The sequence below is a fragment of the Oryctolagus cuniculus genome, chromosome 13, assembly GCF_051225735.1.
Source record: "Oryctolagus cuniculus isolate XC-2025 breed Fujian yellow rabbit chromosome 13, ASM5122573v1, whole genome shotgun sequence".
NCBI classification, from domain to species: domain Eukaryota; kingdom Metazoa; phylum Chordata; class Mammalia; order Lagomorpha; family Leporidae; genus Oryctolagus; species Oryctolagus cuniculus.
Window position 1 is genome coordinate 47,185,897 of NC_142879.1, and position 23,794 is coordinate 47,209,690.

General features: G+C 41.7%; 1 protein-coding gene across 13 annotated transcripts in view; it reads right to left on the bottom strand.

Moving 5' to 3' along the window:
* NEBL (nebulette) overlaps positions 1-23,794 on the bottom strand; it is a 395,196-nt gene that overhangs the window by 38,409 nt on the left and 332,993 nt on the right. For 10 of the 13 annotated variants that reach the window (XM_089311550.1, XM_089311552.1, XM_089311553.1 and 7 more), the window contains 7 exons: positions 22,080-22,187; positions 18,656-18,766; positions 14,284-14,394; positions 9,409-9,519; positions 3,489-3,599; positions 3,217-3,327; positions 1,705-1,809 (listed from right to left, as the gene is read on the bottom strand). The exons of 2 other annotated variants lie outside the window; for them this stretch is intronic. In XM_089311550.1, the coding sequence (XP_089167676.1) occupies positions 1,705-1,809; positions 3,217-3,327; positions 3,489-3,599; positions 9,409-9,519; positions 14,284-14,394; positions 18,656-18,766; positions 22,080-22,187 (768 nt within the window). Of the gene's footprint in view, positions 1-1,704; positions 1,810-3,216; positions 3,328-3,488; positions 3,600-8,941; positions 9,077-9,408; positions 9,520-14,283; positions 14,395-18,655; positions 18,767-22,079; positions 22,188-23,794 lie in introns of those variants that run through there. One more of the 13 variants, XM_089311556.1, reaches the window with a different exon arrangement.

Here is a 23,794-nt window from a genome sequence, read left to right on the forward strand (position 1 = left end):
TGTCTCTCTCTCTCTCACTGTCCACTCTGCCTGTCAAAATAAATAAATAAATAAATAAATAGACATGAGAAAAATCAAAACACATACTACCAAAGCTCCCTAAGCAGTTCCATTTTGTTCAAAAGCAGCATGAAATGTTAAACAATTACTATTCTCCAAATACCAAGATGCTCTTGTGCTTTTCAGACAACATCAGCTCTGCCATCCACATTGGTTCCATCTATTTTCTTCCACTTCCACTGACTTATTAACCTTCCTACCTATCTTTCTGTGTTTTTCAGCATCTGCCCTTTCCAAACACAAAGAAAACAAAAAGTGCTCTGCAGAAAGACAGAGTGACCACAAGACAGACACAGGAGGACAGAACCCCTTGACGTGTGGGCGCCATTGTGGGTGGGAGAGTACAGTATGACAGGTGCTTTCCTCCGCAAGCTAGAAATCCAGACTACTGCGGACTTGTTGGAGTCCTGGGCAAAACAGCCTCTTCCCCTGATCCAGTCAGTGAGATTTTCCCTTTCTGAGCATAGCCTGACCCTCTCCCCAGAGCCCCCGAGGCTCCTGACCAGCACACCTTGAGAGCCAGAGCTTGCCAAGTAATTAGGAATTGGAAAATATTCCAGAAGTCCTCAAACTTAATAGTTCATACATTTTCATGAGACATTTGCTTAACTACTAAATAACTCAGATAATTCTCCATTACTACATTGGCTGTGTAGCCAATTTTTTTTATGATTTTAGAAGAGAATTCAAGTTTACACATCCACTAACCATAGGCTCAGTCTCTTAATTAATGATGCTGATGAGATTTCTACTCTGCAAAACAAAAATATAAACTTTTAGGAATTGGTTATGAACTAGTAATCCCTAGATATACTATCCATGTAAATAAGCAATTATCGGGAAAGAAATTACTTCATATGACTACTGTCATCTTCAGAGAAAAATCTGGTAGAAGACTGGGATTTCTTTTCTGATCTCGAGTTGGGTGTTTGGCCAAGTGGCTAAGATGACCACATCTGACATGGTAGCCCCTGAGTTCAATTTCCTCCTCCAGCTCCTGACTCCAGTTTACTACTAATATAGACCATGGGAGACAGCAGTGATAGCTCAAGTAATCGGGTTTCTGACACCCACATGGGAGACCTGGATTTCATTCCTGGCTCCCAGCTCTGGCTTTGGCTTCAGTCCAGCCCCAATCATTGTGGGTATTAGAGGAGTGAACCACTAGCTGGGAGCTAGTTCCCTCTCTTTTTCTAACTCTGTGCCTCTCAAATAAATGTTTTTAAAAAGATTATTTCTTGAGTTCAATTTTTAAATTCAGTATCAAAAAGAGGAAAATGTGAACTTGTAATTATAAAGCAATCATGATAAATTATAACTTATGATAATATTTCATACTTTTATTTTGAATGCAAATAATCGATTCAACAGAAAATGCAAGTAATGCAATCAACAGTGAGACAGTGACAGTAAAGGCCATTGCTAACACAACATAAAATTTCAAAGAGTAATTGAAAAGAAATATAGATCGAATAACCCTAACCAAAAAAATCTGAAATTCATAATGCTCCAAAACATGAAAATTTTTGAGCACTAACATGATGCCCAAGTGGACAATTCCACACCTACACATGGAATTCTTGGGTCACAGTCAGAAGGCAGGAACACTGAAAATATTGCATACAAGTACTTCCTGAAACTCACCGCACTAATATTTTGTTGAGTGGTCTTGATTCGCTGCATTTCAGGAGTATTTGCTGCAGTGGAATAATTAGAGAGCATTTTCTCCGCTTCATCTTTATACTTTTTCTAAAAGACACAAGCAGTCAATATGAAGCTGAAGCTCTGTGTGTATGTGTTATAAAACACACATACAGATGGAGAAAGATGCCACATCCTCCAAGTCTAACAAACTGCATGGCTCTAAATCATAGCTTTAAAAATACTTATTATATATTTCAAATTTTCCAAACAAAAATTGTGAGGTAGTAATACAAAGAGTTCCCATATAACAGCCTTCACCCCATTTCCCCTATTAACATCCCCTACTAGTATCTTGGTCACACATAATAAGCCACACTCAGGTTCACCTTATTTTATTAATACAAAAACCTTTTCTCCCTCCAAGTTTCCAGTAGTCAACACTTTGTGTTCAGACTGAGGTTTTTTTTTTTTTTTTTTTTAATTTTAGCTCCCACATATAAGGGAGAACATGCAGTGTTTGTCTTTCTTTGTCTGGCTTATTTCACACAATATGATGTCCTCCAGTTCCATCCATTTTGCTGCAAATGACAGGATTCCATACTTATTTATGTAGCTGAACAACATCCCATAGTATATATATTTTTTCTTTATCCATTCACCTGATGATGGACACCTTGGTTGAGTCCATATTTTCACTGTTGTGAAGACTGCTGCTATAAACATGGTGGCACATGTGTCTTTTTGATACAAGGAGTTCCTGCCTTTTGGGTGTATTCCCAGTAGTGGGATTGTTGGATCACATAGCTCTTCCATTTCTAGTTTTTTTTTTTTTTTTCATTCTTATTTTATTCCATTACTATTTTGTTCTGTTGGGATTCATTATTTCCCATGTATATTTTCCCATGTGTAAATTTACAGCAAGGATATTATCCACTAATGAATATCTTTGTCCAAGTTAGATTTTATAAATAACTTCTTCCTCCATATTTTCTTTTGTGACAACTATTTCTCTCATATGCAGTTTTTGTAGAGGGTATGTGACAAGTATACTTTACATTTTAAGAAAACATAGCTCTGCCCTTATTTTTAATTAAGATTAATTCTCATCTGATATGCAGGACAGTGTTGGCCACTATTGTTTCATGTAGAGAGAATTTTAATAATCATAAATCTTATGAAATAAAAAGTTAAAAGTCAAATCTTTGGAATAATTTTTTCTGGAGTATCAGCAAGAGAAATTCAAGCCAAGTGTGCAATCTGTGGTCAAAATGTCCACGATTCAAAACAAGGGGTACCACAAACAGGAGGGACTCTGGCATTTCATAACACCCACTGAATTGAATCTACAACCACATTCCTTTTAGTTAGTAAGGTGAATCAAATTTGGCCCCCAGTTTGTTAACAACAGAGTGAACTAACTTTAAATGCCAACACCATCAAAAATATACAAATCATAGAAACACACCAAATGTGATGAGGGGACATTTGAATTGATCATCTCACTCCACCAACCTGGCTATAGATTTCAGATGCCCTCTTGGCTCGAAGCATATCTGGGATGTCCATGCTCACTTGCATGCCTTTCCCCTTAATTTCATTTTCTAAGTCCTTCTTATATTGTTTCTAAAAAAGAGAAAATGATCTCAGAGCTCTGCTTAACTTTGATAGCAATTAAGACATTATGTGTCTGAATATGGATGCCAGCCATGTGAATAGTAACATTGATTCTTTCTAGACACAACCCAGTGTATCATTGTAAACTCTGTATCCCACTACCCCCTTACCTGGCTGGCCATCTGCGATGCTCTCTTAGCCCGCTGCAGGTCAAGAGTGTCCGTGCTGACCTGCATTCCTTTCCCTTTGATCTCAGTCTCCAGGTCTCGTTTATAGTCTTTCTACAGAAAATGAAACAGAGTGAGAGCTCTAAAACCATTAGGAAAACTGCACTGAAACTCTGTGACATGATGTTGCTATCAGGGCCACGTAATTTGCCATTAAGTTGTGCTTTTATTTCTTTAGCACAAGAAGGAAATTTTACTTGGGAAAGGAACATGACTTGGAATGATTTATTCACAAGTCAATGGGAGGTGTTTTTCTACTAATATGAATTAAGAACGGAAACAGCCAGTTGGTAGAAAATTTTGTATTTCCATTTGGTAAACTTGATAAAACTATTGGTTATTAACTAACTCAGTTGATAAATATCAACAAAATATATCTGTAAAAGTGCTGTTTTTTGCTCAAAATATATTTTAAAGGTTTATTTATTTATTTGAAAGTCAGAGTTACACACAGAGAGAAGGAGAGACAGAGAGAGAGAGAGAGGGAGAGGGAGGGAGAGGGAGAGAAAAGGAGAGAGAGGGAGAGAGAGAAAGAGAGAGAAAGAGATCTTCCATCCACTGGTTCACTCCCCACATGGCCACAAAGGCTGGAGCTGCACCAATCCGAAGCCAGGAGCCAGGAGCTTCTTCCAGGCCTCCCGTGTGGGTGCAGGGCCCCAACCACTTGGGTCATCTTCCACTGCTTTCCCAGGCCATGGCAGAGAGCTGGATTGGAAGAGGAGCAGCCAGGACTTGAACCGGCGCCCATATGAGATGCTGGCACTGCAGGCTGAGGCTTTAACTGGCAGCACCGTAGCGCCAACCCCTCAAAATATATTTTTAAAAGTGTTGTCATTGCTGGTTGATTCACCACATCATTTACCCTTCCTGGTCTCCTTGATTACAGCCAATGGGTACCTCACCGCTCCTTGTTCTAAGCCATTCAGCTGCGGTGAGGTTGGCTTAAATAAATTATTCCAGCCCATCCCCATCCCTGTCATACTGGTTCAGTGGTTCAGGATGGGTACTTTTTCCCCAGAAGATACCAGAGGAGGCTTCCTCTTTCCTTGTGGACATGGATGAAGGATGCAGCCCAGGAGCTGCTGGAAGCCGCTTTGAAAATCAAAGAAGAAAGCCCAGTCTGAGAACTAAAAGTAAATCAGTCACAGGGATGCCCGACTTGAGGATGAGGATGCTTCCTGAGAACCGTGTCGTCGGTGCATTCTGTCCCTGGGCACTCACAGAGCAGCACTTGCACACACACCTGAATGGCCTGGCCTACTGCACTTCTAGGCTGCCTCTGATCTCACCCGTTGCGTCCAGGGGCAAGCCAGAAGCTCTAAATTTGGAAAAATGATAAACAAAGATCTCAGTCTCAGAGAAATCCTGTATTGCTCCCTGTATTCATCTCATGATCCCATCTGCTTTTATTAGACTCTTAGTCTCACTTTCCTAAATAGAAGTTCAAGTAATAATGTTAAACTTTCAGAATAATAACATTCTGTTATTACGGTGTCTCTAAAAACTGCTCTTATTAAACCTGTGTAAAGCCCTGAGACAAAACGTTTCATTGGAAGGACAACGTATGTGGAAACTGAGGCATTGATTGTGGAAGAAGCTTCCAATTGGAAGCTTCCAATTCGAGTTTCAAACACTTGTTAAGATACCAGCTGTGCCAGTTATTTACTATTGTGACACAACAAAATACCACAAAACTCACAGAAGGTTTCAATCAACCACCTGAAGGCACTCACATTCCTAGACGAACCCTTGGGCAAACCCTCCTGCCCAAGTGCCTCTGAACCATGTTCCATAACATCCATTGGCTAAGGAAAGTCCCACAGTCAAACTCTATAGATATAGGAAGGCTTAACTATTTGGGGTCATTAGTGTAACAACATACTACATGGATTGTACCTGAAAAATAAACTTCAAATATTAAAAGCAAACTGACAAACCCATGTGGGAGACCTGGATGGAGCTCCTGGCTCCTGCTTCAGCCTGGCCCAGCCCTGGCCATTGCAGCCATTTGGGGAGTGAACCATCTCTCTCTTTTTTGTTTAAAGATTTATTTTTATTTATTTGAAAGACAGAGTTACAGAGAGAGGCAGAGGCAGAGAGATAGAGGTCTTCCATCTGCTGGTTCACTCCCCAGAAGGCTGCAACAGCCGGAGCTGTGCCGATTCAAAGCCAGGAGCCAGGAGCTTCTTCGGGGTCTCCCACGTGGGTACAGGGGCCCAAGGACTTGGGCCCTCCTCCACTGCTATCCCAGGCCATAGCAGAGAGCTGGATTGGAAGAGGAGCAGCTGGGACTAGAACCAGCACCCATATGGGATGCCAGCGCTTCAGGCCAGGGCTTTAACCCACTGTGCCACAATGCCAGCCCCTCCCTCTCTCTTTGTAACTCTGCCTTTCAAATAAATAAAAAATCATAAACACATACACACAATAAACTGCCAGAATCTTAAACTTTAGCTGAAAAGGATTTGAGAGTCTGACAATTTGGCCAAATGGAACATGATGTGATGACAATTATATGCAAATAAGGTATTTGGATTGCAATGATAATAATAGCATTATCAAAATTGGTTTTGACTACATGTAACCATGATACAGCCAACTCCTCTGTGCGTATTTTCTCTAGGTGCTCAGTAAATAAATTTGCTCTATGTTCCTACTATACAGTCCCAAAGAACACAGAGATCCAAATTAGCATATTATTAGGTAAATAAACCTATTATCATGCTAAGGAAATACCATTAAAACAAGCCAACTTTTCATAAGAAAAGTATGTCTTAGAAGCCTGCTCTTAGGTAAAAGGGTAAAATACAAAATGTTTGTTCTTTTTACATTCCTTTCTCTAGGGAAGCTTTAACTGGTTTCAACTCTCACTCCCATGAGGATTATTTAAAAGAAAATTTTTCTTTATTTATTTTGGAGGCAGAGAAGGGAGGCAGGGAGAGAGAGAAAGTGCATGTTCCCATCCGCTGGTTCACACTCCAAATGCCTACAACAGCTGGGGTTAGGCCAAGGCCAAAATTGGGAGACAAAAACTCAATCCTTGCTGCCTGCCCGGCCTGCATGGGCCAGGAGCTGGAGTCAGGAGCTGGAGCCAAGCATCAAGTCCAAGCACTCTGGTACGGGAGGCAGACATCTTAAATACTAGGCCAAATGCTAACCCAAAGGGTGATTTTTGAAATGTTCTTTAGCCTTAAATTCTATACCCCCTGCTCCAAGGAACCTTAAACTAATACTGGATGCAAACCCTTCATCATCATAAGAAAAATCTTGGAGAACTCAAAGTAGTGATCTGAGGGCGGGGCATTGGCACAGTAAGTCGCTGCTTCGGATGGCCACATCCAGTATCAGAGTGACTGCTTCAAGTTCCACCTCTGCTGCTTCCAACCCCCTTTCCAGCTAACATGCACCCTGGAAGGCACCATATGATGGCTCAAGTACTTGGGTCCATGCCACCCACACAGGAGACCTTGGTTCCTAAATTTGGCCTGGTCTAGCCCTGGCTATTGTGGGCATTTGGGGAATGAAAGAACAAATTAAAGATCTTTGTCTCTCTGCTTTTCAAACAAAATGAAAATGAATAAATAAATAAATATATATATATATATATATATATATTTTAAATGTAGTGATTTGAGGCTGGCGTTTGGTGTTAATGGGTCGCCTGCAACTCTGGCATCCCATATGGGTGCTTCTCTTCCTATCCAGCTCCCTGCTAATGGACTGGGGAAAGCAGCAGAAGATGGCCCAAGTACTTGGGCCCCTGTCACCCATGTGGGAGACCTGAATACAGCCCTTGGCTCTGGCCCAGCCCACCCATGGCTGTTGTGTCCATTTGGAGAGTGAACCAGTGGATGGAAGTCTCTCTGTGTGTCTCTCTGTAACCCTAAATTTCAAATAAATAAATAAATAAAAATAAATCTTTTTTTAAAAAAAGTGGTGATTTGATAGTTAGTGGGCAGCCAGTCACTTGGAAGCCCAGGGAGAAAGAGCTCACCATGTATGGACATTCAGGAAGACATCAGAGCTGCATGGAGAACCAAAAACCAATGCAGGCACAGGCTGGGGCCTATGGGCCTAGCACATAACAGGGAGAGAGGGGTTGGGCTGGGGCCAGTCATGGCAGCATCCTGGACACCAGAAGAAGTGGTGTGATTTGCTGTGGACATGGGAAACCACTAGGGGCTTCTAAATGAAGAGAGTGACAGAATCCCAATGAATTCATCAAAGAATATTCTGGCTGCTGGATAGAGAACGTATAGTTGTCCTTCAGTACCTGTGGGGTTTTGTTCCAGGGCCCCCTACAGACACCAAAACCCAAGCATACTCAAGTCCCTTATATCAAATGGTGTAATATTTGCATATGGCCTAATATAACCTACAGACATCCTTCCATATACGAGTAATCATCTCTAGATTACTTGTAACAACTGATATACTGTGATGCTATCTACATAGCTGTTATAGAATATTTTTCAGGGAATTATGGCAAGGAAAAAAAGGATCTGTGTGTGTAGCACAGCACAACTTTTTTCCCCAAGTACTTTAGATTCATGGTTAGCTGAATCCATGGATGCACAGAAAAGGGCCCATGATACTAAGTAAAAATGAATAAATAAATAAATGAATAAATAAATAAAGTGCATGATATGACCCCACTTAAATATTTTAGTTCTATCTATATGCATGTGTATGCTAATTTATACATACATTAAAATAGACCTGGAAGGCACTATAGCAAAATTAAACAATGGGCCTGTCTCAAAGAGAAGAGACTGGGGAAGGACAAAAGGTGTGGGAGATTTCAAGTCAGCTCTTGGCTACCATCTCTAAATGGAACCCTCAGAGGCCAAGAACCCTACAGCATTCCTGGTTCTATCATCTAAGCCAATCATTGCCATCCTGCTTCCTTGTCAGTGCCCCACCCAAGAGATGCAAGCAGTCAATTAACTACCTGTGGCCTTCTGGATTTCCTGGGCAGAGATTAATCCAAGTGAGCTCTTGCTGACTGCGAGGGCCACATTACAGCTCTCAGCACAGTCCCACTGATGCCCCCTCCTAAGCAGCCTTGAGATAAGTGAGTAACTCCACCTGCACCCCAGCTCTCTCCTCAGAATACGTCTCACAGAACCACCGCATCCCCAACATTCGTCACTTCAGTGATCCCTTACACACTCTCACAATCGCTGGGGAAATTCAAGAGGTGTGCCGCCAGTTCTGGGCCATTTCCGTTGAAAACTACGCGTGGAATCTGACTCATACATCTTTGTTACGGGATATCTATCATCTCACAACATCTAAGACAAAACCGCTAAATTAGCATCCTGTTATTACATGCAGCACATGAAGAGGAAAATGGTATTAGCGGAGTGAACGTGGTCATTCAGGATATATAATACCTGAATCCAAATCGCTGACTCTGTAGAAACGTCAGACACGGTGGTGAAGTCAACAGATTAAAAACATCCAACCACGCAGAAATGGCTATTGTTCTATTACAGTCTCAACTTTTGCTCAGAAAGTTGAAATCACAGATATGTCAAGTAACACGTGATCTAGGCTTTAATAAAAATATATTAAGCAAACATTTATCGTAGCATAGATGAACATGAAAAGCATTCATTATGTAATAAAGTGTGTAGAGGTGTGTATGTGTGTAGTTTATTAAAATGTATTTCCCTCTTTCCTTTGATGTGAAGGATATGAAACTATCAATTTTCATATAAACATGATGATCTGAAATGACTTCCATTCCAAACTATAGCAACAAACCTTTGCGAAATCCCCAGCACTAAGAAAACTGTCAATACACTTGGTGAAACTCCAGAACAGGAGTCTCATGGCTTGCACCCCTTGTGCCACTCACCTCGCTGGCGATTTCAGCAGCTCTCTTGGCACGCTGGATTTCGAGGGTGTCAGTGCCAACTTGCATTCCCTTCCCTTTAATTTCTGACTCCAGGTCTTTCTTGTATTCTTTCTGTAAAAGGCAGCACTTCATAACATTCAGACACTTGGGGGGAGAAACAACTATCTATAGTCAAGGATACCCGAAAATTGCCAAATTTATAAAAGATGACGGGTGGGGAGAGAGGAAGGAAGGGATGGGGGAGAAGGGGAGATAGAGGGAGAGAGAAGGAGAGGAGGGAGAGAGAGAGAGAAACACAGCTTACTTTGTATTAGGAATGTTAGCCTGGAAGTAAGTTTTCTAAAGTGCTTTGAATTATCATTGTTATTCTCACTGAAGAAAGGTATATAAAGTTCTGACGATTTTTCGTATTAAAAAGGAAATTGCCAGGCACTCATCTTCACTAACAAACTGCCTTGGGACCTAAAGGATAGGGCGGCAGGTGCAAGTAGAAAGGAAAGGAATTGAAGCTGTGACTCTCTCAATAGATGCTGGAAGTGTTCCTTATCATATCTGGTAAATTCATCACAATATGGGAATAACAACAGCTCCAGGCAGGATCTGTCCACTGTAAAGGTCAAAGTACCTGCAGATAGCATGAAGCCTAGCACGGAGGGGTGCACAGTAACTGAACACTTCTTTTGGATTTTTCATTTCTTTACCTCGTATCAATTCCTCCCTTTCCTGAGAAGGCCTCATTTACTACTGTTTCTGCCATCACCTTGCCATTCATGGGCATCTGGCTAGACTCTGCTACTGAGAATTTAAAACAGTTGTCCCAAGTATTATGGACAAATGATTACAAGATTGACTTCTGAACGTAGACCAGACATGTCATCTTAATAGAAGACCTTGCCGAGCTGAATAAAGAAATTATGGAATACGTAATCTATCGAATACTACACAGCAGTTAAAAAAAATGAAATCCAGTCATTTCCAACAAAATGGAGGAATCTGGAAAACATCATACTGAGTGAAATAACCCAGTCCCAAACTGACAATATCATATGTTCTCCCTGATCTGTGACAACTGAGCATCTAAAAGGAAACCTGTAGAAGTGAAACTGACACTATGAGAAGGAATGACTTGATCAGCCCTTGTCCTGACTGTTGAGGAACAGCTTACTTGTGGGGAGCAACTGGGAGCAACTCGGACTAGACTAAGTTACTGGAATTAAGACTTATTCTATGCATCTGCTCTCCCACAATATGGCGCTGGGAGAGGAGGAAACAGCTTCTACACAGCTGCCTCCAGTTCAACCAATAAACTGTAGGACCTGCTCCTGATTGGAGAGCAGTGTACTCGGCATGTGGGTAGCAGAGTTGGGATTGGTGGAAGAGGACTATAAAGGAGGAGAGAGACAACATGCACCAGGAACATCTATCTGAAGGAACACCTGTGCAGCCCCCGAGAGAGCCAGCCAGCGGTGTGCCGCTCCCCTGCGGAAGTGGGGAAAGTGGCAGGGGGAACCGCCCTTCCACGGAGGTGGAAGGGATGGTAGCCAACCCAGGAAGAACCAGCAGCAAACCCGGGAAGGGCCAAGCAGACAAAAGAATAGTGCAGGGTCCTGTGTTGTTCCTCCACGAAGAGGGGGAGCGACATAATGGTGCCGTGACTTGGATATGAAGCCTAGGCAGGGTTTAGTGTCGTTCCTCCATGAAGAGGGGGAGCGACATAATGGTGCCGTGACTCGGATATGAAGCCTAGGCAGGGTCCTGTGTCGTTCCTCCACGAAGACGGGGAGCGACACTTACTATTTTATTCTTTTTAGTATTTTCTTTTTCTACTTAATACCATTGGTTAAACTCTACTTAACATAGAACTACTCTTAGATGTTTAAATCCAATTGAAAATTGATCCTTGTGAAAAATAAGAGTGGGAATAAGAGAAGAGATGTACAGTTTGGCACATATTCCCACAGACTTACACCTAAGGGTAAAGCTAAAAACTTGCCATGGGATTCCAAATCCCATTAAATTTGCAGGTGCTAATGCTATTGTACCAGTTAAAGTGATCATTTTAAGTGCATAATTGATCATAAAGATAGGAATAAGTGTCAAAGGGATCACATAAATAAGACCAACTGTCTGGTAATAACAATACATAGAATTAAAAAGGAGAGAATGATCCAACATGGGAAGCAGGCCACACAGCACTCATATAATGACAAACACCTTAACTAGCACTCTGGCCTCAGATCAGCTCTTAAGACATCCAGATCTGGCTAAAAAGCCCAAGAGAGCATTTCAGGCATGGAAAGCCAAGACATTGTGGCAAAAAATATCTACATGAAAGATCTCTGTGAGATCCCAGTGGAAAGAAGGAACCATCAAAGAAGGAGGCACCTTTCTCTGAAGGGAAGAGAGAATTCCCACTTTAATTATGGCCCTGTCTAAATAATGTTGGAGTTTGTGGGCTCAAGAGACTTCTACAGCCTTGGCAGCTTATGGCAAGAGCCTCGGGTGATTACTGACATCATAAATAAGAGTGTCAATTGTTAAATCAATAACAGGAGTTACTGTGCACTTGCTCCCCATGTAGAACTTCTGTCCTTAATAAGTTGTACTATGAGAATTAACAGTAAAACTAGTCTTCAAACAGTACTTTATACTTTTTGTGTCTGTGTGGGTGCAAACTATTGAAATCTTCACTTAGTATAGAGTTGATCTGCATATATAGATAATTAAAAATGATTCTTAATGAAGAATGAGATGGGAGAGGGAGTAGGAGGTGGGACAGGAGTGGGGGTGGGATGAGGGGTATGGGGGGGGAGAACAGTTATATTCCAAAAAGCTGTACCTATGAAATTTATATTTATTAAATAAATGCTGTTAAAAAAGAAGAGCTTGCCAAAGATTACAACATGGAGATGCCATATGATGACAGCATGGGCCAGAGACCAAAAACTGCCCAGTGGACATCTGCTGTCTATGACCAGCAGCTCCATCTTCTTCCAGGGAATTCCCTCTGACCTCTCTCCATCCAGACACTTTGGGTCACAGACTTCCTTCACCTCTGTACTCCTTGCACATATTGTTAATTCCACTAAAATGCTTTTTACTGCTTTTGAAGATTTATTTATTTATTTATTTGAAAGACAGAATGACACAGAAAAAGGGAGAGACAGACCATCCATCTGCCGGTTTATTCCCCAAATGTCCACAACAGCTGGGGCTGGACTAAGCCAAAGCCAGAAACAACCAAAAACACCATCAGGGTCTCCCACATGGGTGGCAGGAATCCAAGAATGTGGGTTTGTTCCTCTGCCTTCCCAGGCACATTAGCAGGGACCTGGATCTGAAGCCAAGCAGCCAGGACTCAAACTGGCACTCTGATAAGGGATGCTGGCATTGCAAATAGTGGTTTAACCTGCTGTGCTATAATGCTGGGCCCTAAAATGCTTTTTTTAAAAAAGATTTATTTATATATTTGAAAGTCAGAGTTACACAGAGAGAGAAGGAGAGGCAGAGAGAGAGAGAGGTCTTCTATCCGCTGGTTCACTCCCCAATTGGCTGCAACAGCCAGAGCTGCGCTGATCTGAAGCCAGGAGCTAGGAGCTTCCTCCCGGTCTTCCCATGCGGGTGCATGGGCCCAAAGACTTGGGCCATTTTCTACTGCTTTCCCAGGCCATAGCAGAGAACTGGAATGGAAGTGGAGCAGCTGGGTCTTGAACTGGCACCCATATGGGATTCCAGCACTGAAGGCAGTGGCTTTACCTGCTACGCCACAGCACTGGCCCTAAAATGCTTTTTTAAGATTAATGTGCATTTTTGAAATATTTAAGAATTTAAAATATTTTGTGCTAAAGACACTGTTAAATGACATAGGGCATTAACTAAACAAATCAGTAACCATGAGAGGCCAATCAGCACATTACACTCACCAAACTCCTGACACAAAGATTGCATGAGTTGGGAACACAGGACAGAGGTTGATCCTAGGAGACTCAATCCCAGGACCTTAATGGCTCACTTCCCATTGGGATGACCACCCATACACAGGGTATCTGGTTAATAGGGTCATCACATGGAGCCAGCCTCCCAACAGTGAAGCCAGGAAAGAAGACAACAGAAGCCACAGGCGAAGGGGACAGACACCACCTGAACTCCAACCTGAAGCAAACTCCATCTTCAGACCTTTCTATTCTGAGCGCTAAACACATTTCCTTTGTTGCTGAACCCAACTTGAGTTGGGCTGCTTTCATCTGAGCAACAAGGCGGTCGTCAGCATCACCACCACAGCTGATTTACACATGGGGACAAAGCCTGAAGCTTTTTCAGTGCCAAACTCAGTAGATTTCTCCTCGAAGCACAGTACCATTATGTGACACCCAGGCAATAACATAACATAGGGATTAAAGGACAGAAAGCACTTCAGAGAAACTCCATTCCTTCTTCTTTGAAGGTCTCATGAAGTGAGAAGCAGGTGCTATCATCTGATAACGAGGGTCACTGGAGCTCATTCCACCACCAAGGGAAGGACAGAAGAGTCAACTGCGTTATGAGCCCAAGAGCCCGTGCACTTGGCACCTGCGGTAACAGACAGACCATGATACTACACCTGCCTAATCTTTGGTCTTTTACTTGTTTAAAAGCGTAAGTCAAATCTCAGAAGGCTATTTTGTTTTATTATACAGATTTTCTCTAAAATGAGAAAATGGCCATTTTTCTCATACCACAAAGAAAAGAGATTGCGAGTATTGATTGTCTAGGGAAGGATTACTAAGACATGGCTGCTTATAGTTATCCACATATGTATACAATGTTTGAGAAAGAGTTACAGGTGAAGAAAATTAGCTGAAAGGTATTATATTCCAAGTTATTAAATATACTCACCTCGCTGGCCATTTCAGATGCTCGCTTTGCTCTCTGAATATCGAGAACTTCTGAACTGAGTTCCATTCCTTTCCCTTTTATTTCATTTTCCAAATCTTTTTTATATTCCTTCTGTAAGACAAGAATGCACAGTTCAAAACTTATGAGGAATCACATTACGCAGTGTACTGTTTTACATGTTTCCCAGAGATCAGAGGAGGAGGAAGCATTACGAGGAATAAAACGAATCAGACAGCTGCGATTCATGCTTGTTTCGTGCAGACACTTCATTTCTCCTCCGTCAGCTTCAGAGTGGCTTCCAATATTAGCCATTTCTTTTTATTTTTTCCTCCCTTTCATCCTTTCTCCTAATATGTTTTGGTACTGAAGTGGATTTTATAAAAAGATGTCCTTTCTTAAAACCATGAGAAAGATCTTAAGCATACATGCTTCTTATTTGGAGTACTTCTTTGAAAGCTATCTATAAAATATGAGTTACAAAAAGAATGTAGTTGAGAAGAATGGAAAATCACAAAATCAAAAGGTTTGATATAGCCAAAATTAAAGAAAAGACTTGCATTTTACTCAAAGATTTGTAAAACCATATATTTACTTACAGATTGATAATATTTAGTTTGAACTTTACCTATTTTAATAATGGATTTTAACTAGATAAAAATATCCTAAACAAATCAATAAATCTTATACATAACTTTTTTTCCTCTGCTAACAAAGTGCTTGTTTCTTACTTATCTACATTCAGAAACAACAGATATCTTACTCCTAATCATCCAAGCTTCATTTATGACTAACATTCAAGATGAAAGATAAAATGTCCTTCTTAAGACAAGAAATCTGGTTCCAGTTAATTCTAGGGTTCACTTCATGTTATTTTCCCTTTGCCCAGTATAATTAAATTAGCCTGTCCTCTGCCCAACTAATAGCTTAATAGACGATGTAATGGGCTACTCATGATTTGGGAAATGGTGCTAAGTCAATGACTTGGGTGAAAGCCACTTATTTGGTTGTGTGACCTTCAGGAAGACCTTAAGAAACTCATGTTTGATGTCCAGCCTGGAAAAATGGAAATAAAAATACTGGATCTAGCAATGTTAAAGGGCAATGGGGGGAAATCAAGTTAAATGAAGTATAAAATGATACATTGAATATGCTAGATGTAAAAGCCATAAAATAAGGAATGTAAAACCCATCTGTAGCTAAATGCTTACATTTAAGGAAAGTATAATTTCATTGTCACCAAAAGCTTGTTTTTAAAATTAGACATCTCTGTAACTTCATCAGAAGATTTCTTTCTTTTTTTTTTTTTATTTTTTATTTTTGACAGGCAGAGTGGACAGTGAGAGAGACAGAGAGAAAGGTTTTCCTTTGCCGTTGGTTCACCCTCCAATAGCCGCCGCGGCTGGCGCGCTGGTGCACCGTGCTGCTCCGATGGCAGGAGCCAGGTACTTCTCCTGGTCTCCCATGGGGTGCAGGGCCCAAGTACTTGGGCCATCCTCCACTGCACTCCCGGGTCACAGCAGAGAGCTGGCCTGGAAGAGGGGCAACCGGGACAGAATCGGTGCCCCGACCGGGACTAGAACCCAGTGTGCCGGCACCGCAAGGCGGAGGATTAGCCTAGTGAGCCGTGGCGCCGGCCCATCAGAAGATTTCTAATCATAGTTGTTATGGACTGAATGCCTAAGTCCCCTAAAATATACTGAAGCTCTGACTCCCAAGTTGATGGTATTTGGAGGTGAGATCTTTGGGAGGTAATTAGGTGTTGAGATTGTGAAGGTGCAGGCTCCAGGATGGTTAACAAGTCTCTAGGAAGGGAGAGGAGGAAACAGAGTTCTCTGTCTCTTCCTGTGCTTCCACAGGGAAGGGCTAATGCATACAACAGGCCAAGAAGTGGCTCTCACCAGGAAACGAATGTGCACCTTGATCTTGGACTTCCCATTCTGCACAACCCTGAGAACTGGCTGTTGTTTAAGTCACCCACTGTACAGCATTCAGTCCCAGCAGCCTCTGGCAGATTAGTGCAATAAATTCTTGGGCCTTCTCTATCCTGATGCATGCATTCTGAATCCACAGGTCTAAAACAACAAGCAAAAGGAGGAGTAGGCCAGTGCCGCGGCTCAATAGGCTAATCCTCCGCCTTGCGGCGCCGGCACACCGGGTTCTAGTCCTGGTCGGGGTGCCGGATTCTGTCCCGGTTGCCCCTCTTCCAGGCCAGCTCTCTGCTGTGGCCAGGGAGTGCAGTGGAGGATGGCCCAAGTGCTTCGGCCCTGCACCCCATGGGAGACCAGGAGAAGCACCTGGCTCCTGCCTTCGGATCAACGCGGTGTGCCGGCCGCAGCACACTGGCTGCGGCGGCCATTGGAGGGTGAACCAACGGCAAAAGGAAGACCTTTCTCTCTGTCTGTCTCTCTCTCACTGTCCACTCTGCCTGTCCAAAAAAAAAAAAAAAAAAAAGAGGAGTAGAAGAAAAAGGCAATCGCATGTATGAAAATTATTAATGAATCTTAAAATGGATCTCCCTGTCATTTGTATACAAATGATAAAAAGGATTCTCCTTTAAAACAAAAGTCATATAAGGGGTTGGCGGGTAAAGTCACTGCCTGCAGTGCTGGCATCCCATATGGGCGCCGGTACGAGTCCCAGCTGCTCCACTTCTGATCCAGCTCTCTGCTGTGGCCTGGGAAAGCGGTAGAAGATGGCCCAAGTCTTTGGGCCCCTGCACCCATGTGGAAGATCCGGAAGAAGCTCCTGGCTCCTGGCTTCAGATCAGCTCAGCTCCAGCCATTGCAGCCAACTGGGGAGTGAACCAATAGAGGGAAGATTCCTCTGTGTGTGTGTGTGTAACTCTGACTTTCAAATAAATAAATAAATCTTTCAAAGAAAAAAGTCATATAAAAACCTCAAACTTTTAAAACACAAAAAAATAAAGGTAGGAAGCTGCCATTTGTTTAGCCTTCAACCTCAAAAAATGGTATAGGCACTAAAAGTGAGAAGAGACAGCACAGCACAACATACGTCACAACAGGGAATCACATTAAATTTCCAGAGCCAGTAAAACAGCATCTGCTTATTACAGAAGATCATGACTGTACTTCTAGACACATAATGTTGTTCTCCTCTATTTCACTGGTATAAGACATTTCTCTCAGCAATACTTTCTTCATTTGGAAAATTCAGGGTGAAATGGAATTTCACTTTCCATTTTACATATATATTCCATTTATAACCTATCTCACACAACCTATACTACATATTATCATAGTACGTATATAATTTATAGATATTCCATTTATATTAAGAGGAAGCATCCCTCAATATAAGAACATATTTAGACAGACTTGAAAGAACTCCAAGACACTTTTTCAGACATGTAGAAAACAGAGAAGCTTTTAAAGAGCTGGACCATGAACTCATTTTTAATGGTTAGATTTGAGCAACTTCACATTCAGCGTAGTTAATATATTATTAATTGTGAGGCAAAACATTAAGCTTAGGGGAGAATAAAATGAAAAATATTTCCCCAACTGAGAACACAAAGGACTTATAAGTAATACACAATTTATCCAGATCTTAAGTGTGTGCATCTCACTTCTGATAGCAGATGTTATGACAATCCTACAGGGAAGCTACAGCTGTGGCTAAGAGACTGTTCATAAGAACTAAATTTGAAAGAATCAAGCTTGTCCCACCGGTATTCAGAATTTTAAAACACACACTGCTATTTGGAGTTAAGGTGCTACTTGGGATGCTTTCATCAATACTAGGGTGCTGGTTTGGTTCAAGTCCCAGCTACTTCGCTTCTGATCCAGCTTCCTGCTAATGTGTGCCCTGGGAGGCACTGAGTGATGACTCAGGTGCTTGGGTCCTTGCCACTCACATGAGAGACCTGGATGGAGTTCCTGATTCCTGACTTCAGCCTGGCCTAACCCTGGAAATTACAGGCATTAGGGAACTGAACCAGCTAACGGAAGATCTCTCTCTCTCTCTCTCTCTCTCTCTCTCTCTTCTCTCTCTCTCCCCTTTCTAAGTAAATCAAATGAAACATTAAAAAAAAAAAAAACCTAACTGCTATAAAGCTATAAAACCAACCACTTATAGCATTTCTCAGCTACAATAAAACAAAACAAAAAAATGAATATTTTTTCAAGTTTTTCAAGGAAATCTGGGTGACTTCTTCCCTCCATTTAAAATGGAAATGTTCATATAGACATTGCTGATTTTAATGAGCATGTAAAACATTATTAATAAAGATTAGAATGAGAAAAAAGAAAAAAGAGTTAACATCTCAAACACTCAATCAGAAGAGAACTGGTAAGCATTTCCTGAGTTATTTCTTCTCTTTGGAGATATTTAATAGAAAACAGCAGGAGCTTACCTCCCTCAAAAGGTTGGTGATGTACTTTGCGTGTAAGAACTCTGGAGTCTTGTCTAAATCCAGCGAAGACCTCCCTTTAATCTCCTTCTCAAAATCTTCTCTGTAAACTTTCTGTTAAATAAGACCCACAATTTTAAACATGGGAAATCCTAGTGACTGCTGAAAACACAGAACAAGAGTTCCCAGAATAAAGCTGATGCTTTCTTATACAGTTCCACCACCGTGGAGTTTTCTTATCAACAAGAAACTACTTCCACTTTATTCTACATTTCAGAATTCTACCAGACAAAAGCAGAATCCTCTCTCTGGAAAACCATTCTGATGAGGCTGCTTAACACTTGCCTAGGATCTGATGTTAGGAGGGGAACCAACAGGACTGGCTGTTTGGATCCCCTAATTAACTCACTCAGAAAGGAGTGGGTTCTTCTACTGGGAAAACACTTGGTGGTGTGCAAGCCCATTTAAAGCAAAGTCTCATCACAGTCACGGGCCCATTATCCTGCTCCTTGTCAGTCCTCAGTGACTCCAGGGAAGACCATTTCTAAAATTTCATGGAGGCTGGTTGCTAGAGGAGGGGTGGGTATTTTCCTTTAATGACTTTGCTACTGAGAATGCTTCTCCACACTCTGTGTAATTTGAAATTAATCAGGTTACCCTTTGAGGATAAGCTTCTTTTGAACTTGATAAATCCTTCTTTAGGTAACAGAAGTGGAATGCTGATGGTGACTATAGAAGGCCACCACCCATCTCTTTGATACTCTCTGCCACTCTCCCACTAGCATTCACTTAAATCTAGCATTTGAGCTATGTGCTTGGAAATCAACAGTAGCCCATGCTTTATGACTCTAAAGACAGTCACTCTAATTTAAAAATATCCATCCCTGTGAAATAGTTCCGGAGCAAAGACCAGACTTTACAAGACAGGTGTTTTGCACCAATTGCATAACAGTAAATAGACTCTGCATGAGATTGTAGTTTATGCAAAATGAGAGGCTATTTCGAGGTTCATTACATAATTATTACAAAAAAGTTAACTGCAGAAATAGAGGAATTCTCCAAACCAGAGGGAGAGTAAGAAAAGTGTGTTATCTCCTGAGCATGACAGACATGTCACACATGGCTTTAATAAATGACACATGACAGAGACGAGGAAAGGCCGCTGTGGACATTCTGTAAAGCTACCAAGAACGAATTAAGAAGTCTTGTTGAGAACGTTCTGAAACAACATAGAGATACACGAAAGATCAATAATGAGAAATGTCCTTTTCTTATGTGGCACTGAAAAAAAAAAAAAGCTGAATCTAGGGGGTTCCCATGACTTAAAGGAGTCTTTGAATATATATGATATGATATATCATATAGTGCCATATAAATATGATAAATCCTCAGTCCCCACTGCCAGGAAGCCTTGGCCTAGGACATCCAACAGCCAGTGGCTACAATGAAAGGGAAAACATGCCTCCCTTGGCAGGAGTGGAGGATCGACTCAGGGAAGAAAAGATAACCATGAGAAATGAGGAGCTAAAACCACAAATCATACATTGCTGTCATTTCTAACTCAGAACCATGGCATTAGACTATAGTAACTATGAATGACAAGTGCCAGGATTTACTGGTAAGCACAAAGTTAACTAGTTAGAGCAAAAAGAGCATTAAGGAACCACAGGACCAGAAACATAAAAGTGTCCTTACATGTTTCTGTGACCAAACATCAAAGAAGAGGGGAAGGAAGGTATGGTGAAGGGAGGCTGGCACCATCCTCCCTGGTTTGTTTTCAGAAAAGGAGAAGTCATTTCTGATTCTGTGTTTTTTAGCAAAAATTTCTTTAACAACTTCACATAGTCTTAACCCAAGAACCCACTGTGAAAGCACCTGACAGCCCCCCATGTGGAGACCTCTCTGTGGGCCATGGGTAAGTAAGTGACAACAGGCACATTATTACTGAAAAATGGGGCAATGCATTGCACAGCTGGCTGGCACCCACCTGAAAAGTGCCTGCAACAGAAGATGATAAATATACATGTACTATGCTTCACATATTGATATCTAAATGCAGAAAAGGGATCCCATGACAACTTATTCCATTAAAGGAAAGCTTTTATAGGACTTCTGAATTTTGACCAAATTTAGCAGTTCTGCCAATTCAGTTAAAACAAATGCAAATTTGTATTAGGCAAAATAGTTATCTGACATTTCTTTATCAAATTCCCCTTCATATCTTAAGAAGATAGGACATGAGAAAATGCAAGTTAATTCTTTCTCCTCTTTTGCTTAAAGAAGAAAGTAAGTAACTTTGACTAGTCAAGAAACCACAGGAATGTGTGACCCTTTTCCGATAACAATGCGTTTTAATACTTCAGCAAATACAAATTATCTGTTCACAAAATTCCAGTGAACGATTTTCTCCAGCAGTTACCATTTCTCCCTGTTTGAGTACTGTAATCGGACAACTCAAAGCGTCTTGCCCATAGAGAAAGCCCAGCAGGAAGCCCTAGGGATGCAACTGGCTGATCCTGCTGCGCACTGCTTCTGTCCCTCAGAATAAGCCACTTGCAGCCAGAGAACGTGGACGTCAGCTGCAGACTTAACTGTATGTGTCCGGTCCCGAAAAAGGTAGGAAAAAATAAAGAAAGAAAAAAAGAGAGGGAGAAAGAAGGAAAAAAAGAACGAAGAAAAACCCAAGAGGGGACTATCTGGATGTGGGCATTGTGTTAGGTCGAGAATTCACTGAATGAATAGACAAAACTTGTAATCATTTATGGCGATGGGGTGGGGGGAGCAATTACATAAGCTAAGAGAGCAAAGGGAACTATTCAGGGTTTGACCAGACCCTCGAACGCTGGCATTTGTTGGGTATTTAATTTTCTTCAGGATAATTAATGTCAGTGGATACATTATAACCTAGGGGTGATACTTTGCTGGTCTCATTGCTTTGAGGATTAAATGAGCCAACATAAATAAAGCACTTAGCATATTACCTAGCACAGAGTATCTACTCAGTCTTAGTTCCATGGTCTTTGAAAACAGGAAAAGAAAACAAGAGGAGAGGGGAGGGGAGGGGAGGGGAAAGCAAAGGAGAAGAAGAAGGTGGCTGAGGCGTCTGCTCTCCCTTTCCCGTCCAGCTTGTAGGCACACACTCATCCTAGGTGTACATCAAGGACATCTGAAAGCCTTGCTGATTCAGTCTGCAGGGTCCACATGGAGAAGCGGCTCTGTGGGCCTCTGTGGGTGGACTCAACAAATGAAGACACTAAGGGCCAGGCAAACCTGACGACCTGGACCAGACCTGGAGTCCCCCACACAGGGCCCTGCATCCGACTAGAGCCAGGCTCTTTATTCAGGATGCTCTACACGCTGGGAACCACTGGGCAGCGGTCACACATCACACACACATGATGGATCGATAGCAGAGCCAGGGTCCTACCTCACTTTGCAGCTTTTGAGCCTCCTTCGAAGCCTGGTAAGAAGGTGTCTCAACAAATTCAAGCATCGACTTTCCCTTATTTTTCTCATATTCTTCCTTGTATTTAACCTTCATCAAAACAAGTGTAAAAAGCATGTAAAAGTCAGCCCTTATACAAACAAAGTGAAGCAGAGTAAACAGATGTCTAATATTAATCACTCTGTGTTCAAAAATCAAATTATTCTGGTCATTGAGGTGGATCAGTGGGTTCCATGTAGTTGATGACACACAAAGGAAGCAAACAGGAAACATTTTTAAATGTTTCAGGGATAAAAATAATTTATAATGAAATTCTGGGACTTCAGTAAAAAGTATTTTGCCCAATACCTGAATATATATAATATACAATAAATAATATATGTATATAAAAAATAATATACAATAAATATATATAATTGCTAAATAGCCAGGAGCCAGGAGCTTCTTCTGGGTCTCCTGTGTGGGTGCAGGATCCCAAGCACTTGGGCCATCTTCTACTGCCTTCCCAGGCATATTAGCAGGGAGCTGGATTGGAAGTGGAGCAACTGGGGCTTGAACTGGTGCAAATATGAGGTGCACAGTCAGCCCTTCATTCCATGGAATCTCCATTCTCAGATTCAACCAATCGCAGATCAAAAACACTCGGGAGAGGGGCAGGTGTTTGGTGCAATGGTTAAAATGCTGTGTTGGATACTGCACCCCGTGTCATCAGAATGCCTGGTTCAAGTCCAGGCTCTGGCTTCTGACTCCAGCTTTCTGCTAATGCAGACCCTGGCAGCAGATGAAAGCGCAAGTACTTGGGTCCCTTCCACCCACTTGGGGAGACTTGACTTGAGTTCCAGGCTACTGGATTCAGAAAGGTCCAGCACTGGCTGTTGTGGGCATTTGGGGAATGAAATGAGTGGATGGAAGATCTCTTCTCTCTCTCTCTTTGACTGTCTCTCTGTCTCTCTGTCTTTGTCTCTATCTATCTTTCAAATAAAAAAAAATACACATTTGAAGGAAAATGGCATCAGTACTGAACATGTTCAGACTTATTTTCTTGACAATAGTTCCTAAACAATATAGTGTAACAACTATTTACATAGCATTTACATTATGTAAGTATTATAAGTAATCTAGAGATGGGAGCATTTGCATAGGTCATCTGCAAATACTATGCCAGTTTATATGAGACTTTAGCATCCACAGATTTTGGTATTCAAGGAGGGTCCTGTTACTAATCCCCCATGGATACTGGGGCAATTATATGTGGGGTTACATGCCTGTACACACATGGTACTCATGTACAGGTTTAGGGAGAAAGAAAGAGGAAGGAGAGGGAGGAAGTAGAGGCGAGGGGCACAGATCTTTGTAATAACTTCAATATCTGTTAGTAAGTTGTGCCAGAAAGAAAACACGAGTGTGATTATATTTCTACCAAAGGCAGGACAATGTTCTTTTTTTTTTCAGTAAAATTTTTTTAAAAGATTTTATTTATTTATCTGGAAGGCAGAGTCACATAGAGACAGAGAGAGAGGTCTTTCACCAACTGGTTCACTCCCCAAATGGCTGTGATGGCTGGTGCTGCGCTGATCTGATGCCAGGAGCCAGGAGCTTCTTCTGGGTCTCCCACTTGGGTGCAGTGGCCCAAGGACTTGGGCCATCTTCTACTGCTTTCCCAGGCCATAGTAGAGAGCTGGATCAGAAGAGGAGCT